At 48.4% G+C, this 19,487-nt stretch overlaps 1 protein-coding gene and 1 long non-coding RNA gene across 2 annotated transcripts; one reads left to right on the forward strand and one right to left on the reverse strand.

Moving 5' to 3' along the window:
* Positions 1-5,113: 5,113 nt before the first annotated feature.
* Positions 5,114-11,592, forward strand: LOC106843880 (uncharacterized). Its single transcript, XR_001401315.3, has 3 exons — positions 5,114-5,296; positions 6,643-6,819; positions 11,350-11,592. It is a non-coding gene; the product is annotated as an uncharacterized lncRNA (long non-coding RNA).
* Positions 7,168-19,475, reverse strand: PSMD13 (proteasome 26S subunit, non-ATPase 13). The gene is made up of 13 exons (XM_014861083.3): positions 19,279-19,475; positions 17,852-17,930; positions 14,618-14,652; positions 14,477-14,532; positions 14,203-14,246; positions 13,939-14,025; positions 12,149-12,320; positions 11,040-11,119; positions 10,834-10,959; positions 9,124-9,186; positions 8,490-8,570; positions 8,175-8,291; positions 7,168-7,635 (listed from the first exon to the last, which is right to left on the reverse strand). The coding sequence occupies exons 1-13, from the start codon at positions 19,371-19,373 to the stop codon at positions 7,540-7,542; spliced, it is 1,131 nt and encodes a 376-aa protein (XP_014716569.1). The 5' UTR covers positions 19,374-19,475; the 3' UTR covers positions 7,168-7,539.
* Between the last annotated feature and the right edge of the window lie 12 nt (positions 19,476-19,487).

Raw genomic sequence — 19,487 nt, forward strand, 5'->3', positions numbered from 1 at the left:
ATAAACTCATTTTGAGATAAAATAGGCAAATTTCTTTCTTTTTTTTTTTGGTGAGGAAGATTGTTCCTGAGCTAACATCTGTGCCAATCTTCCTCTATTTTTTGTATGTGGGATGCCACTACAGCATGGCTTGATGAGTGGTGTGTAGGTCCACACTCAGAATTCGAACCTGTGAACCCTGGGCTGCTGAAGTGGAGCATGTGAACTTAACCACTACACCACCAGGCTGACCCTGCAAATTTGCTTTTTTCAGCTGACAATTATAAGGAATTGGCTCACATAATTATGGAGGCTGAGAAGTCCTAAGATCTGCAGTCAGCAAGCTGGAGTCCTAGGAGACCTGATAGTCTAAGTTCCAGTTGTAAAGCCTGTAGGCTCCAAACCTAAGAAGAGCTGACGTTTCAGTTCAAGTCTGAAGGCGGGAAATACTCATGTCCCAGCTCATTCAGTCAGGCAAGAGGAGTGCCCTCTTGATCGTGGGCAGGTCAACATTTTGTTCTATTCAGGCCTCCAGCTGATTGCACAAGGCCCACCCACGTTGTGGTGAAGCAATCTGCTTCACTCAGTCCACTGACTCAGCTGTTAATCTCATCCAGAAACACCCTCACAGATACACCCAGAAAAACGTTTGAACAAAAATCTGAGCATCAAGGCTCAGCCAAGCTGACACATAAAATTAATCACCACATCAACAAAACTGTCATAGTTGTGAAAATGCTATGACTATCAACTAGCACCAGAGTTTCTCTGTGGGCATGTTCCATATGAAGAGGACCTGGGTGGAAGCTGAGCTTCAGAGGAGGGGAGCACAGAGCAGGTAGGGTGAGGAAGGGGGCAGCCGTCCCCCTCCGCAGGATCTCTACCCATGAGCCCTAGAGTTTCAGTAATTCCTACTAAACCTAAGAAATACTTAGTGGAAGTGTGGGGTTTTGCGGTTATTTTGGTGAGGAAGATTCCCTCTGAGCTAACATCTGTTGTCAATCTTCCCCTTTTTGCTTGAGGAAGGTTAGCCCTGAGATAACATCTGTGCCAACCTTCCTTTATTTTGTATACGGGATGCCACCATGATATGGCTTCACAAGTGGTGTAGGTCCATGCCTGGGATCTGAACCCATGAACCTGGGCCACTGAAGCAGAGCATGCTAGACTTAGCCACTAGGCCACAGGGCCAGCCCCAGTGGAAGTGTGTTTTTGTAGATAAAAGGAAGGGGCTGAGTTTTGCAACCTGGGTGAGATTTTAGTGTTTCTGGAAGTGACTACTTAGTTGTGAATGAAATAGTGTGAAGCATCAAGTTTTTATATGACCTGAAAATGGTTCTCGAACTTGACTGTGCACCAGAATTCCCTGGGGGACTTGTAGTGGACGACTGGGACCACCCCAGAGTTTCTAATTGAGTTCTAACATGTTCCCAGGTGATGTTGATGCTGCTGGTTCAGGGATCACACTTTGAGAAACACTGATTTATGTGATAAAAATAGATTTCCAATGAAATAAAAATAATATGAAAATATTTTCAAGCCTGTGCATTTTTTCTGGGTCCCTGATGCTAAGAACCTCTGCTGCAGAGGGCTGTGCCCACTGTCTCTCTGTGAGGGCCTCTCTACTTTCTCCAGCAGCTTCTGTAGTTCCAAGTGTGGACACAGGGTGGTGCCATGTGCCCACAGTGTCCACCCCAGACCTTCCAGGTGGCCTTGTAGCTTTGTGAGGGAGGGTGGGCAAGGTGGCTGGTCTGCACCGTCCACCCCCAGGGGCAGCAGGGACAGGCCCAGGGCAAGATGGATAGGTATGTGCTGAGTGTGGTTGGATGAAGGAGGTGAGGGCAAGGATTCAGGCAACGGGAACACTTGTGTCCACTGGAGCCCTTGAGAACTCTTCCTGATGCCACCCTCATGGAGGCCCAGCCAGGCCTGAGCCCTGGCCCTGCTCTGTCTCCACACCTTGGTTTCTCCAGCTGTTATAGGTGCCTTGTCTCCACCCTGCACCCTCAGGGCCTTTCACTGCCTTGTTTAATGTGACCCCCGCTTGGTTCCACCCCTTTCTCCATGGGTCACATTATTTCCTTCCAGGACAAGGCAGATCCTGGTGGAAGAGACGAGCCTGGAACACAGGGCTGTGCTCTGTGGGGGCTTAACGTGGCCATGGGGCAATGAAGGGAGAGGCAGTGCCAGGCACCTCACCTCACAGCCTCTGTGTGTGTGGGGGCTGCCGGGATCTGCGTAGGGGTTGGTTGAAAAACTGATTCTGGGGACTAAAAGCCCAGTTAGGGTGAGGCCTGCAGCTTCCTGCTGTAGGGAGCAGGATCCCCCAGACACTACGTGAAAGGGGAGCAAGGAGGGTGGGTTTGTGTTTGGAAAGGTTGGAAGGCCTTCGGGCAACGTATGAGAATGGTCTGAAGGCTGACACTGGTGTGGCCATCCAAGCTTGAGGAGAGGCCTGCGCTGACCCTCTCCCCTGGAGGGTGGCCCCAGCTACCCTGTCTTGGCTCTCATTGGGGCCCCATCCTCAGTGCTTGGAAGCTGGGGGACTTGCTTGGGGGCCTGGAGCACAGTACGCACTCTCCTGCACCCCACCCGCTCTGCCTAGCCCCTTAACCCCACCCAAGCCAGGGAGGGTGGAGAAGGCTCCCCTCAGAGCTGGTCCTGGGCGGGGACGGCAGCAGGTCTTATCTGTGAAAGAAGAAACACCATTCGCTGGGTGACTGGTCCTCTGATCCCCAGCCTTATCCCCACCTGGACCCCAAAGCTATAATTAAAGGTTCAGCGGAAGGGATTATTCCACAGGAGGGGTAGAGCCCCAGAGGGCCTAAGGCTGGCATTGGGACCCAGGCGCTGGAGATAACATTCAGGACACACCCCTCCTCTGGCCTCCCACGACCTGGCTCCTCGCTGGGAAACCAAGTCACAGGAAGATGGTCTGGCCTGGGCCCCCGGAGGTGGGGCGGGGAGCCCAGAAATAAGTGTGGTTTCCAGGGCAGAACAAAAGTGAAATTATGTTCCTCATGGAATGTAGTCACATCATCAGTTCACCATTTCTACACAAATGACTGGGTCTGATGATCCCTAGTGAGGATGTTGGCACAGCTGAGTCTGGGGGTCTGGGGACGGATGTGGTCAGATGTCCTGCTGCTTCTTGGCTCCTGGGATTACACCCACATGGATCTGCTCTGGAGAGAGCTGGAGAGCGCGCTCTGGGCTGGGCCTCCATCACTGCCAACGATAGTCTCTCAGGCTATTCTGATGTGGAGTATGATCCCTGCAGTTTTGTCACGTCTGACTCCACACGGATCCCTCAAGTCTCACCCAGTGCCCGGCGTAAAATGGAAATTCTACCTGTCCACCCACCCAGCCACTTGTCCCTCCTTCACCCCACCCCTGCCTCCATCCATCCAACATTGATTCAACATCTGCTAAGCAGACGCTGCTCCAAGTCCCAAAGATTCCGTGGTGAACACCACAGTCCTTGCTCTCATGAGGTTTATATTCCAGCTACAGAAGGAGACAATCAGTGAGATCTATCTGAGGAGACATCATTTGAATAGGGTCTGAATGACCTGAAAATGTGAGGGGAAGGCTGTCCAGGCAAAGGCACCAGCAAGGGTGTGTTTCTGGGACAAGGCAGGAGCCCATGCTAGGGTGCAGGGGAGCAGGTGAGGGCCAAGGCAGGCAGTGGTCAGACCACTCAGGCCTTGGAGGCCATGAGAAGGAGGTGAGTGGAGCCTCTTGGAGGACGCTGAGCAGAGGCAGTGATGAGACTTGATTGTTCTAGAAGGACTGTCCTGGCTGCTGTGTGGAGCAGCTGTGGTGGACACATTCGAGGTTGGACTGGGGATGGCATGGTGATGTTGGTGGACTGGATGTGGAGTGCGAGCTCTAGAGGGAGATGAAGGCTAATGCTCCAGCATCTGGCCTGAGCAGCTGGGAGAGGAAGGGTAAGGGGGCTTGATCACAGGTCCTCAGGACATTCTACGTGTCCTGATTGAGAAGGAGCAGCTGAGGTGTCAAGGCCAGATGAGATCTGGGGAGGGTGGATGGGGAGACTGCAGAGTCTGGGGCTGTCTGAGGTCAGGCAGGGTCTGGTCAAGGTGGGAGGAAAACCAGGCGCCAAGGAGAGAGAGGCTGGAGAAGACGCTGGGGCCTGGGCCTTGACCTTGGCATCTCGGCGCACAAGGCACAGGCCACTGCTCTCCCGCAAGTCAGGGACTGGGGTTGGGCAGTCGGTCTCATCTGGTTGCTTCCACTCTCTCAGGGACATCAGCAGCAGAGTCCTCAAGGCAGGCTGGGATGCGGGGTGGTGGTGGTGGTGGGTGGTCTTTGCAGAGAGAGAAGGTGTGAAACAGCCTCTTGGAGAGCAGGAAAACAAATTTGCTAGTCAATGTTTTTGTAGGAAGGGGTGAGTGACTCATTGTCTGTAGGACAGAGAGGCAGGGAGGCTCTGCGCTCACACGTGGCCGGCGGCTGGCGGGCAGCACAGACTCAGCACTAGGCCTGGTGCGTTACCTACCTGCGGGCCTGGAGGTAGGGGTCTGAGGCCCACCCACTGCTGGCACTCAGGAAAGTGTCTGCTGAACTTCCTCCCACTTCTGTTCCTCCATGGCACAACTGAAGGTCGCCCCCCACGCAGAGGAGTGGAGGCTGTTAGTGACAAAGAGGATGCTCAGACACGCTATGTGCTGTGCCCCGGTGGAGCAGCATCCACAAACACCTGGCTGTTCCATCAGTTAAGAAAGAGAAGACTGGGTGGCCCAGCCAGGAGTTCCCAAGTCAGAGAATTGTGAAGCTGCTCTGCATGGTACTGCCAGCCGACACCCCAGATATGGAAGGTTTACTCTGAAATTATGTCACTTTTCCCCTCTTGCATTCTCAAACCTGATGTCCCTGGTCCTGCTCCTTTGTTGAGTTCCTCTTTTACAAGGAAGTGAAAGCCTCTTCTGGAGTGGGCCAAACCTCCCCGCACTGCAATGGGCTCGAGGCCCTCGCGCACCACAGCAAGGGGACAGGCCGCTGGTCTGAGGCCGGCTTTCTCTGGGTCCAAGCAGGTGTCCTTTCTGCCAAGCCCTGTGATGGGAGGGAACAGCTGCAGCTCCCCCTCGAGCTATAAAAAGCCCCAACAGCCAAGTGAGCAAAGGACACGCCTAGCGGACACACGGAACCTGGCTGCACTCAGGCAAGCACTCGCCCGACAAGCATGCTGAGGTTGGCCCCTGCCGTCAGACTGCTGCAAGCCCCCCTGAGGGGCTGGGTGGCTCCCAGGGCACACATCTCCGCCAAGCCAGCCAGAACACCCACTTCTCCTGCGGTAAGTACCTCCAAGGCAGCAGGGAGCCTGACCAGGGGCGGGGGAGTGGGCAGTTGTGGGGTGTTCTCAGGATGAGGTGGGTTTCAGGGCAGGACACAGCAGGCCAGGCTGGTCAAAGGGAGAGGAGACATTCTCTCAGGCCTACAGTTTCTAGAGGGGATCTTGGTACCGGGTCTCAGTCCTATGGCTGGGACTGTGTCCCAACTCCAAGAAAGGGGTCCTTGCAGCCACTGCCTGCAGGCCAGGCTCTGGAAGCAGCCAGCAGCCAGTCAGAGGGCGGGGGTCTCTGTCTGCAGAACCCACTAGCCTTCCGGCAAACGAGTGGTGCTAACGGCTGAGCTCGGAGAGTGCTCAACACGTATTCCAGCCTCACCACCATTAAAGGGGATAGTGGGCTGCTCCAAGGGTCAGTAGAGCACAGGAGAAGACGCAAGCCTCTTACTCCGGAGTTCAGGAGAGCACGCAGCTCTCTCTGCTTTAAGCATAAACAAACCAAGGTCTAGAAGGTCATCAGCCCAAGGTCATAAAGCTAGATCACGCGAGGACCTGAACCCAGCCTAAGGTCCCTGTCCCAGGCCAGTGCAGTCCTCTCAAAACTCTGGGAGTGAAGTCACAAGGAAGGCTTGGTCTCCAGGCTTGTATTTGACTCAGCTTTAGGAAGAGTGGGGAGGGGGGACTGGACCCAGGCTGCTTCAGGAGGAGACTGAGTGAAGGTGAAATACAGCCGGTGCTTCAGAACCTGGCTCCGGAAGCTCAGCCACTGAGATCACAGGGTTCCAGCAGGATGGCCTTTGTGCGCACACACACTCACTCTCACAGCAGGGGAATCCCACCTCCATTCGAGCTTCTGAACAGGACCGTTTAGAGAAAGGGTCCTGAATTTGTTTCCAGCGAGTTAAAATCTCAGTTGTCTCTGCTGCCCCACACAGTACAATATGCACAGGTCGCAGGTAACCAGGAGGGTGCACTTCACGCCTGGCAGGAAGGAGCTCAAGGTCAAGTGACGTTGGGCTTTGGCCTTCCGGAAGGCTCTTATGCAGGGGGTGGGGCTGTGATAAGAGGCCCCGCCCCACGGGCTGGAGGGCAAGGCTGCTCTTCCTGGTCTCTGCAGAGGCCGTGCTCCCTGACTGCAGTTGGCACTGCAGCTTTCTCCACCTGACACTGCAGACCCAGCCCACAGGCTACACCAAGGGTCCAACAGGAGCAGGGGGGCAGTCCGGCTCTAACTCGCCTGCTGCTGTGGTTAGGCCCCGGGGACAGTGGGGAGGTAGACAGCCCCCTTCATGCCCCAAGACTGACCCCTGTAACTGGCCCTAGTGGACTCATGTGTGCTCTCCTCGACCCAGGAGCAGGCCATCGGGCTCTCTGTGATGTTCCTCAGCTTCCTGATCCCTGCAGGCTGGGTCTTATACCACCTGGAGAATTACAAGCGCAGCTCTGCAGAATGAAGGCTCCAGCACAGGATAAAGGATCATATTAAACCCTTCCCTCTTCCTAACATCCACGTGGTGATGGCTTCTTGTGTACGTGCACCCCTCCCTGTACACCCAGCATTGGGCTCTCTGAGGGCTGCTTGTGTCAGCACGGGGGCACTCGGGTCATAGAAGCTGTTGGCTGGGTGGCAATGGGGTGGACACGTCTCTCTGGGTGACAATAAAGACAGGACTTGACTCCTCGGCTGCAGTGCCTAGGGCCCTCCGAGCCTTGCTCTGCCCCAGTCCGTGTGTGTGAGGGATGCTCTTTTCTCAGAGCAGAGGGAGAGCAGGGCCAAGGCCAGACCCCACCGAGCCCTCCTTAGGTTCCATCTCCTGCCTTTCCATGTCCTCAGGCACAGGCCTGCCCTGGAAGCTAAGCATAAGGAAACCACCATAGAAACAACAAAGCAAAGGTGTTTATTCCAGGAACATTCTCCAATCACACTGGAAAAGAGGTTCACACAGGGGGATGCATAGAGCAGCCTTGGAGTGGGGTCCTCCACACCTTCCCTTCCTCGGGGTACCCACACTCTTGCCTGCCTCATCCTGAGACACAGCGACCCTCGCCACTGCAGGCTACAGGAGGTACCCACACAGAAGGCTTCTCCCTCTGGCCAGGCCCCCCATCAATGACAGTCCTGTTTTTACAGCAAGAACAGTCCCTACTCAAAACAGAATCCCAACCCCCACCCCCAATTAAATGCAGATCTTATTTGCCAGGTTCACCAGCCACAGAACAGCTGCCCAGAGACAGGCCAGGCGGGGGCACTAGGTGAGGATGTCATGGGCCTGGTGCTCCACCAGCATCTCCATGCTCTTCACGTCGGTGCACCAGAACTCCAGGCGGTCCTTCATTCCCTTGATCTGGGGGCAAACCAGGACCACACGGGTATTAAGACAAAGTGCCTGATGGGGGCAGTTCTAAATTTCCAGCTAGTTCTTGAGGGCAGCACTAATACAAAGGACATCAGAGCTGGAGGAGTGGGGTGTGAGACAGGATTATCCCAGTCAATTCTTATCGCAAGGACATTCAAAAAATTGCATGAAAGAAAACAGGCGAGAATAGAGGAAATCCACAAGATTAAATTTCCAGCCAATATGAACAAGATGGATTTGAGCTCAAATCACAGAACAAGGAACATGTTTGATCAGGGTACCAATTTTAAGATTAAAATGCATCATCAGCACAACCAGCACTGTTGTCAAAATAATCTTTTAAATGCAGGGTTCAAATCCCAGGCTTGCATTAAATTAGAGTCTCTGAAAGACCCTTAGTCCCTATAGCAGTAACTCATTCTCTGAAATCTCTCATCTAGTAACGCTTTCTTCCTAAATGGCCTCCATTCAAATGAAACTAAAACACCCCACCCCCAAGGGTAGCCTCTGCACTTCAGTCACGTCACCTGCTGCAGATCCAGCACGCGGGGCTGTACCCAGGTCATGTGAACGCGCTTATCCACTTCATCAATGCTGCCTTTCACCAGCCCCACGGACAGCGCCTTCATCACCAGCAACTCCACCTGCAGAGAGGGCTCGTGTGGGACAACCTGACGCCAACAGGCACACACCTGTGGACCCCCTGGTCTGGCACAGGAGGAAACAGGACGCTGTTTCTTTCTGTGGTTTTGAATGTGGGGAGCAGTGTGCTGACATGAGCAGCCCTGACCCCTCTGGTAGCAGCTGTGCTGCTGTAACATCAAGTCCGAGGACAACTATACCTCGTTCACGCTGATTTTGGCACTTTTGGCAATTTCTTCAAAAGTGAGTTGTCTGTGATTGGCAGGTCGTGTGAAAGTCATCTAAAAAAAATTTTCATTTATTACTTTTCCAAATAAAAATTGTCAGAGAACTGATTGATAAGGACATTTCTGTCAATACTTGCTTTGAAAACATAAATCTTATCAGTATCCCACATCCTAAAATTCTCTTAATGTTAGTTATCTATCTTAAGAGCAAGCTCTCAATGCTCAGATGAGAAGGTGAAGGAAGCTTTACAGCAGTTTTCTGCAAGAGCCACTCTTCACTTCTTGACCAAGCGGCTGGGATGCTGTGGCCAACCAGAAGGTCCCTTTTCTCAGGAAGCTTACATTCTGGTGGGGAAGCCAGAAGAGCACGCAGACAGAGAGCAGTACGTGCAACAAAGTGGCCACTGCCTTAGCTCTGACCGTCAGGGAACATCTCTCTGAGGAGGGGTCATCCAAGCTGAGACCCAAACACAAACTTCAAGAAGCAAGTGGTGGCAGAGGGACAGGATGTAGGTGGAGGGGGCAGGCCCTAGGTGAGGCTCAGAGAGTGAGCCTGGGCTCACCTGCAGGGTCTGCAGTCACAAAATGATTCCCGATGCCTGCTTACCTCCATGAGACACAACAACTGAATTTTCCTCAGAAGCTGCGCTTCATTGGCCGCTAAGTCAGGCTGTAAAGTAGAAAGACATTAGTCACCTAACCTGGGCTTTGAAATTCTTTCTACAACAGTAGATCGAACACAGAAATGTGGCAGGTCCAAACATTTCACGTGGTAGATCACTGAGGCTCATTTGTCACTTCAACGGATTTGAACCTTCCTCTTCTTAGGGAACCATTAGCAGAGTGCCTAGCTGAAAGGCCATTTTCCAAGAAAGGAATTTACAAGGTAAGATTGGTACTAATGTCACAAACAGGGGCAGGACCACAGGGCACAGGCGTTTGGGGAAGATTCTTGGCATGAGGAAAGGGAGGGAAGGGCACAGCCTGTGCCAGAGCGGGTCTGGATGCACAACCTGCTCAGGCAGCTGGATGTAAGTGGGGCCTCTGAGAAACACACACCTTAAGTTCCAGGGACTTGTTCCACACCGAAAGAGCAAGTTATTAATTTACAACGAGAAATAGCATTGTCATGAGAACCAGAAGCACACCCTCTGCAAACTCCTGGCAGGTGCATCAAATCGTTATCTGCTGAGCACAGAATCAAACCAAGGAGGGTGGATTACTTGATTCAAACGTTCAGTGACTCACGCCCTGGCACAGGGAGCCCCTGCCCAGGCACTGGACAGGCCGAGCTCTTCAGAAAGGGCCTGCTCCCCAGAATGGGCTCTTGTTGCCTAGACACATACTGCTGGCATGCGCCTCTGAAGGTCTTTCTTTTCTTTAAATTTCTATGGCTAGCCATCTTTCTTTCCAATTTGCATTTTTTTCTTTGAGATATCAACACACAGACAACAGTCAGATTTGGCTGGATCTGCTTTCTGCCTCTTCACAGTCCATTTACATCTCCTCTGCTCTGTTACGTGTGAATTACAAGTTTATTTCGAATGTTGAGAAAATCGAAAGTTTCAGAAAAGTACGGAAACAACACAATCATAATTCCTATCACTGTTAACATTTCAGTAATATTTGCTTCTAATAATTTCATTTTAAAAAGAATAAACTTACTGTAAAAGCTCACATCCTTGTTAAGCACCTCTTCTCCCTAATTCCACTTCCCTGAGGCTCCTACTCTCACCTGCACCCCCTCTCCTAGCGCCCTCTCCTGCACCGACCCCTCTAGTGCACTGCAGCCCCCTCTCCTGCACTGACCCCTCCCCTGTACTGACCCCTTTCCCCTACCCTGACTGCTCCTTCCTCCCTCCCTCACCCCTTCCTCTCTCCCACTCTCATCATTCATTCACTTCAGACTCACATGCCCTATTTCAGTCCAGCAACGTGTTAAAGCTTCCTTTTCCTCGCTGAATATGCTGTTCCATACTCTTCACTTGGCTAATTCTATTGATCGCTGAGGTCACACACATAGCCATTACTTCCTTTGGGAATTCTCTGCCCAGCACAGATGAAGCTCCCCTATCATATTCTCTCCATTGTAGCACAGAACACTTCTACAGTTATTGAGTTACTACTGTAACTAATTAGCCATCTAACTACCTGTTCTATGAGAGGAACACTGGCCTGTCTCAGTGCCCTCCCTCCCAAGGGCCTGGCGTGTATAGGCGAGGTGCTCGGTAAACATTTGTTGAATAAATGAACAGACACATGGATGGAGAGCCAGGAGTACTGTGGGAGCGCTCAGCCGTCCCTGTCCGAGACTGACCTGCTGACCCCAGGCAGTCTTCAGAGTCTGGAATCTCTCTACGTTGCCACTGTTAAAGGCATACAGGGTGTCAATCAGCCACTGCCGGTCGGTGCTCCTAAGCGATTCCAGCACGGGGTGCATGAGCTGTGAGGACGGAGGTGGTTAGCTGGCCAAAAATCACAGTCTCCCCGCTGTTCAGGAATCTGTGCCCAGGGTCCACTTACGAGTTCTCCAAAGTTAAAAACTCCCTCGCCAAGAAGTCCTGCTAGTCCCAGCGTGAAAGCTCTCTCCTGCTGCTCGGACACTGCGGCAACAACACACCTCCAGTTACACCCCAGTCACGGGAATCAGTCCTGTCTGGCTTTAAAAATCTCACATAAAAAAGTACAGAAACCATTCTCCGTTATGATTATGTTACAAAGCCCTAATGTTAGTCATCTCTTCTAAAGCACTGGGTTGACTTAAATTATACCTGGAACCACATCTATGGGTTTTGCGGGAAAGACGTTCATTCACTTATTTTTTTCCCTACAGGTATGTGAACCTATTTGTATCTTCAGCCTATCTACTACCTGGAGTAAAATGTTCCTTATCTCCTGCCTGTTATGGGAAGCAGCACCACCTTACTGGTCGCAGAGTCATCACGTTTAACCCCTCCTAGACGAATCAACCTATTTTCTGTTCCCATACAGCAATTTCCTTATTCTCTTGATCACATTATTTGCTTTTTCCAATATATTTTTCTTGAGATGAAGCAATTAAAACTGCATTAACATTTTTAGGAGTTGCTTGTCTCCTTAGCTTCAACAATATACTATGAAAAACATCTAAAATATGCTGAAATAGGCTAAAATTTCTTTTCTAAACACACATTCCTTGCATTCTTCCCAAAACTCACTGGTCATGTTTCTGTCCACCCTCAAATTCTTGAAAGATTTTTGTAATTTATTCCCCTTGGTCCAGCATTTCAGTTTTCAGAACAAGCATCTCAGGTTCAGGGGTTCTACCGTGCCCTTCCTCCTGCAAGGGTTAAGATACTTGCATCACTGTGATTCTTACAAACACCTCTGACCCAGGTAACACTAAGGACTTGGAGAAGGAATAGTAAGGGCCATGAGGAACAGCCTTGTTTTCACCTGAATTAAATACTGACGATGAATACAGCAGAGAAACTAGAGCTTAAACTCCTCCCACCCTCTAGCCATGTGGGCTTTCTCCCAAAAGGGATGAAGGCACCTGAGTAACTGCTGAGACCTGCTGCCTCAAGTGCCTCTAGTTGTTAGGTCTTGAGAGTGAGCTCCTTGTGCGACTCGGACTGAATAGCCTGTGTTACCTGGCAGATCCTTGATGTCGACACAGCCCAGAAACCGCAGAGCATCTTTGTAGTAGGATGCGTGGTTTCCAATCGTTTGATAGTATTTGCTAGAGAGATCGTAGAAACGACTGTGAACTGATGTCACACCAGGGAGGTTGTTGAGCATTTCTTCAACATCTTCAATCGTTTCCTATATGTCAGAAGCAAAATCACCTTTCTTTTTAATTTAAAACATCTTTAAAGTAATATATAACAAGATGAAAAGCATAAGCCACAAAGACTGATAAATTTGACTACATCAAGATGGAAAACTTCAGTTTATCCTAAACACAGAAAACTGGGCAAAAGAAAACATACTAACAGGCAATTTACAGAAGTGGAGACATAAATAGAGTGGTCAATGAACCACCAGTAATCAAGGAATGCAAATTAAACCCCCTACGAGATATTGTTTCATCTCCGTTAGATCAGACAGATCAGGCAAGAATCAGACTGTCAGAAAATACCAAGTGTTGAAGACATGGAGCTTCAGGAGTGCCGTGTGGAGCTCCGGGAGCTTGAGCCACATCTGAGAAACATCTGGCAATGTCTGGCAAAGGTGAAGAGCATGAGCTTTACACTGTAGTCTCCCCCCCGGGTGTATACCCTGGTGAGATTCTGCCTATATACACAGGAGCCAGGCACAGAGAGGCTGACAACAGTATTGTTTGTAACAGAAAAAAGCAACCTGAATCCTTTCAGTAGGAGCCCGGACACACAGGCTGTGAAGCATTTATACAGTGAAGGACCACATCATAGTAAAAATGAACTGGTCACAACATCAACACGATGACTCTCAAGGCTAGCATTGAGCCAGTGATTCAGAACAATGCCATGTGTCATTTAGAGGTACACATCACTGTCTGGAGAAGCATAAGGACACACGTGAGCATGAGAAACGCCAGAGGTGAGCGAGGGAGTGTTGCTGGGGGAGGAACGTGGTCCGAGGGGCCTAGCAGCTCCATCTGTGCTGTGTGGCTTCATTCCTAAGCTGGCTTGGGCCCATGGATGCCCGTTACAGCATTCTTCATAGTATTTTATAGCTTTCAGTAAGGCTTAAATATTTCAAAACAAAATGCAGTAAGTATGCACGCGCGCTATGACTGGGAAGCAATAAGAAGCCATAAGAAGTATTTTCTTAGGCCAACGAGTATATGAACACTTACCCTCAATATTTTCTTTAATATTAGTTACCAAAACCAAAATAAACACATGCAGTCTGGCTGAACAAGGTGGACTGCCCACATAAGGTGGTCTAACTGCCACCCACACCCACGCCTGTCCCCAAACTATACCAGAATGAAAACAAGAAAGGCATAAACCACACAGGAGACATCAAGAATGATCAGGAGGCAGCAAGAGGGTGGAGGAGCAGCACAGGCCCTGTCAGTGGTGAGGAGGCTGACCCAGGTCAGCGAGAACCCACTGGTGTGTGCACTCCTGCTGGATGGACGTGCTGTGGTCACATGAGTCATACTCTTTTGTTTATGGGTAACAGGCATTGCATCAGCAACTTGCTCTTAAATAGTTTTGGAAAAAAAACCCCAAAACAACAAGTAGACACACACAGAGAACGATAGGGCAAAATGTTGAAGTACTGACAATGGGACTCTGAGGTAAGGACAGCAGAGTTCTCTGTGCTATTATTGCAACTTCTCTGTAATTTGAAATTACTTTTAAATAAATAGTTAAAGAGGAAAAACAGGATGTTCCCCTAAAAGTTTTAAACAGCTTTTACCAAAGATAAATCGATACCATGGTGCTCTCACCTTTGTGACCTGGAGGTCCCCGATGTTTAATTTTAGAGCTCCAATTGCGGTTTTACACAGGATCACTGCCTCCTCGCTACTTTTCACCTACAGTCACCAGAAACAAGAAAGCTCAGAAGTGTGGGCGTCAGACCAGCAAGGCACCTGTACCTGACTCAACTCATACAACTAGAGACACACAGGTCTCTAGAGGTGTGGACAGGGAGCACAGACAAACTGTAAGTCACACATGTTCTAAAGGCCTGGCTCAAACTTCCCATTTACCTTCTCACGAGTCTTTTCCAGAAAAGTAAGAGCCACATTAGGATCTAGAAGAGAAAGAAGAACTAAGTGAGAAGAACCACCAACACACTGGTTTCCACCAACCAGGACACTTTCAGGTAGGACAATCTTTGGGTTTAGACCATAAAATATAATAAAAACATAATTTAGAATCTGATATTTTTTAATCAAAATACAAAAGTTCAATTAACTTATATTTCAAGACCATTTTAATTACATTTGAATGTGCTCCTTTATGAAACAAGGTCAGACTCACCAGTCATCTGTCTAACTACATGAAGAATGATTTCGACCAGGGACAAAGGATTCACCCTGAAATAAAAACCAAGGGTCTTTGAGAGTCAGGAAGTACCAAGGTTTTCATTTTCAAAGCCAAAAACTGACAAGAGAGTCTCACCTGTGTTCAAATTCACTGATGAAGTTTTCATAAAGCTGTGGAACCAAAACATGGAGAGTAATTATATGGCATCTTTCATTCTGCAAAATCAAGACTCCAAACACCACCATGCAGCCATCACATAGGGGCCCTGCATAATGGCTTGCTGAGGGATAAGAGACCCATATTTGGACTTACTAAGTTCACATAAGTGATCACCAGTGGATTACTGAGGAAGCTAGAGTTTTCGTCTGGCTTTGGGAATTAGAACCCTGCCCTCTAAGAATCTCCTGAAGACCAATGACTATATTCTTCCTCCAAAGTATTCTAAGTGAAATAGACTATCAGTTTGAAAGGTTCGCTAACCTAACAGTTTTTAGAAGGCTGCAGGATACTTACGTCCCATTAACAAATTTCTTAGCCATTCGGCAAATACTGGAGCACTTATTCACTCTTTGCTAGGTACTATAAACACAGAATGTGTAAGACAAAAGCTGGGCTTTTGTAGAGAAAACAGACTTGTAAACAAATAAATGACAATACTGTGAGTTTAAGAGCAAAGAAGAGAAAGCACACACGTGATCACCCCAAGGGAGAGGTTTCAAGAAGGTCACTCCAGAAACAGTGATAATTGAGTTTTAAGGAAGGAAGAGCAGTTAGAGAGGTGGACAAATTTGGAGTGAGAGAGGGCCAGTTGGCAGAACATTTCAGACAGGAACAAACATGTGCAAAAGCACTGAAGAAAAAACTGCATTCTGTTTTAGGAGCACGTCTGAAGGACACACAGTGGGAGGCACTGGGGCTTGGTCTCTGTCCTAAAGTCAAGGCTGAACTGGTGGAGACACATGACCACACTTCTATTTTAGAAACATGACTGGGGGCAGAGTGGACAGCAAGGGGAAAGACTGAAGGAGAGAGACCAGTTGAGGTTACTTCATCAAGACAGGAGAGTGAAGGAGATATGGTAGCCAGGATGGACCAAGAGTCTGAGAGAGATGTGCTGGTAAGTTAAACCAGACTTGATCAGATGTGAGCAGGTCACAGAGAAGGGGTGCTAACAATGACCTCTGAGCTTATTCTGGGTAATGGGGCAAAGCAAGGAGAGGGAACCTCCAGATGTCAACTTTGGATAAGGAGAGTCTCAAATTCCTCTGGGATGTGAACAGAGAAAGATGGAAATGTCCCTGTGAAAGAAAATGTGGTGTGTACATACATACAAGGGAATATTATTCAGCCATAAACAAAGAAGGAAATCCTGCCATTTGTGACAACATGGATGGACCTGGAGAGCATTACACTAAGTGAAATAAGTCAGACAGAGAAAGACAAATACCATATGATCTCACTTATACGTGGAATCTAAAAAAACTGAACTCATACAAACAGAAAACAGATTGGTGGTTGCCAGAAGTGGGGGGTGAGGGGGGAAAATGGGTGAAGGTGGTCAAAAGGTACAAACTTCCAATTACAAACTATCTAAGTCCTGGGGATGTAATATACAGCATGGTGACTATAGCTAACAATACTACTGTATATCTGAAAGTTGCTAAGAGAGCAGATCTTAAAAGTTCTCATTACAAGAAAAAATTCTAACTATGTATGGTGACAGATGTTAACTAAACTTATTGTAATCAATTCACATATATACACATATCAAATCACTATGTTGTACACCTTAAACTAATACAATGTTATATGTCAATTATTTCTCAATAAAATTGGGGTAAAAAAAATCCCTGTAGCAGCCAGTTAGATATTTAAATCTGGCACCCAGCAAAGAGCCATCTAATTAAAACAGCTTTTTTATCACAAAGGAATATTTCAAAGATATCTTCCTCATTAAGAAAGGATGTTTCAACTTTTCTGATACCTATTATATTTTATGGAATTACCTAAAGAAAAAAACCCTTCTAAAGAAAAAAAGTCCACTAAGTCTAGAAGCTCAGAATTACTTCTGGTGACTGCAAATTCATGAATACTATCTATCTGAAAGTTATGTGGGCTGGTTCCCAACAATTTTTAAAGGTTTATTTTGTCCATGAAAATAGTAAACTTAAATGTACTGACTTGAATAAGCATCATGTTACCACGAGGTTGAGGCAATATTCTGCTATGTATACAAAGTGATTCAAAGACAAGAATGCAAAGGAGAGAGATGAACAGTTACGAATTATCCACCGTTATGATTAGGACCTTAGGGAACAAACATTAAGACAGCTCTAACTTATCATTTTCCACATAAGCCAGAAGACAGAATGCGCAGCAAAATCTCCAGTCTTACAGACGATTACTAGTTCCTTTGAGTAGTAAGATGTCAAATTGATGGGTATAAACCACAAGAAAATCTTAGGAGGCCAGGGGGTGTGGTAGTAAGGTGGTTAGCTTCATTGTGAGCACACATGAAATAATGTATCCAGGGTACATAATTCAAGCTATCGTCATGAACTAGCTTTCAGTCCCAATGCACGTATAAATCTCTGATTCATTCAGAATCCAGCAGACAGATATCAAAGAGAAAGACGTCAGGAAAGATTTCAAAGAACAGGCTACCACTGAGAAAATTCATGGGGGTTTGTTGGGGGATCTGGGAAAAGCTGTGGCAGACAGTGTGTTTTTTTCTGTTGACAAAATTCTAAAAGTGCTCTATTACAGAGGCACATGACTTATGCAGCATTCCCCCTCCAAACCTCCCCACCCCAAGTGAGGCGCAAATGGTGCTCTATCACCCACACTACCCAGGACAGAGTATCAGGCAAACAAGCAGAGTCAGTGCAGGTGAGGGAAGAGGAGTGATGGCAGTTATCTAAAAGATGCCTATGGTATTCTTCCTGTATATCCTACCTCCTCCCCTAACTGGTCCTGGACTTTCAACTTCTGAATAACAGTTTTCCAAAAGTACAGAACTAAAAAGAAAAAAAGTCTATGAATAATAAGATATTGGGGAAAACAATAAGTATTTTAGCCTGGATTTTAGAAGAAGCTAGAATTTCTCTGGATCCTCTTCTGCCACTTATTAGCTATGCTCTGTGGCAAGTTACTTAATCTCTTGGTGTCTGCTTCTACATCAAACAATAGGGTGACACTAGTACTTATCTCTCAATGTTGTTATGTGGAATAAATGAGTAAATACGTACAGCACCTGACAAAGTGATTGTTGAACAGCTGTAATGTATTATTACTATAAAGCCCACCTATTATTTTAAGAAGTCCTCGAACACATTTATATAATCTGACCTAGTATAGCAAATCATTTACCTTAATGAGACCATCTCCTTGGGCAAAGCACGGGTCCTGCACAAAATCAAGCACCTGAAGTGTCAGCTGATGCCACAACCTGAAAAACAAAAGGCCCTTAAGACCTACGAACTAATATCCAGTCACAGACACCTTCGGCCTTGATGGTGCCAGCCAACAACAAATGCTAACCAGTCTCTATTGTGTAAGAGGAAGAATAAAAGCAGATGCTAATAAACCTGAGTTCTTTTCCTGGTTCTGCTACTCAATGGTTATGTCATTTTGAGATCACTTAACCTAAGATTCAGTTTCCTCAGCAATAAATGGAGAACATCTTCCTAGACTACCTCAAAAGGTTATTGTTAGGTTCAACTGGAAACAAGAACTCTGGAATCATACACATCAAAGTTGAAATCCTGGCCTTTCTACTTATTAGCTGAGTATCTCAGGGAAGGAGCTTAAACTGAGCTTTAGTTTCCTCATCTGTGAAAGGGACGAATGAAGGTTTAAATGAGCTAGTACATAGAACCTCTAAAAGACACAGCACATTCGAAACCAAAGGCTAATTTTTAAGAATGCAAGTTAAATGCTTTGAGAAATACAACGTGCTACCCAACACAGCAACTGTTTGCCAAACACTAAGAATTTTCCCTCCAAAACTGCTAATAGCAGAAGGATGCTGAACATTACCAAAACACATATTGAAAATCTACATGAAAAGCACAACACCTAACGATAGGTTGTTAACAGGGAGGTTTTTACAAGAGGTGTATTTTCCTATGGAACATTGCTAGCCCACTACCAGTAATTTATTCTATTCATTTAAAAAGAGGTTGGTGCTCAGCAACAGACAATTTACTTGCTCTCAGGTTCATCCCGTTTCTAAACAAATCCAAACTCTGAGATCTCTCCAGGGGCACAAAGTCCAACATGGAATGCAACGGAACGTAGGAACCATGGGAGAGGGGAATGTGGTTGCACTCCAGCGTGTAACCAGTTGCAGAATCAACAGGAAAAAGAACAAAACTGCACTGGCCCCCGGTTTACCGGCTCCAGGTCGCTGAGAAAGATAACTGTAGATACGGTCACACTATGACAAGCCAAGTACAAGACACCAGAATCTATTATCCAAAATGGATGGCAGCCTGACCCCGAAAGGGCGTCTGCTTGTTTGACCGGAATCACAAACTCAAAGCACAGGCCAGCTTGTGGGTCTGAACCCCAGACCCCAAAACCCTGCTGACGGCTCCGCTCCTCAGGCCTCACGGGCTGTCACCCCTCCTCGCCCTCGGCCCTGTACCTCCAGGGTCCTCAGCCACGTCCCGGCCTCTCCTGTCCCCACGCCCCCGACACGGTCTGAGCGCCCTCAGTCCGTCAGGTCGCGTCCCTCCCCCGTCGTCCCTCCACCTCGCCCTCCTCTCCCCGGGGCCCCTCGGCCCGGAGCTCACTTCTTCGTGTAGAGCTCCTCCAGACGGTGCCACACGGCGGCCTGGCCGGGCCCGGAGCTCTGGCTCTGCTGTAAGAAGCCGGGCACGTCCTTCATGACTGCAGGAAGACTCCGGGACAGCGGCACCACACAGACGTCAGCGCCGCAGGGATGGCTGCCGGAAGTGCCCACTCACTTCCGGCGCCGCGTGGCGCGGGGCAGGCCGGGAGC

Source organism: Equus asinus, chromosome 17, assembly GCF_041296235.1.
Source record: "Equus asinus isolate D_3611 breed Donkey chromosome 17, EquAss-T2T_v2, whole genome shotgun sequence".
Lineage (NCBI taxonomy): Eukaryota > Metazoa > Chordata > Mammalia > Perissodactyla > Equidae > Equus > Equus asinus.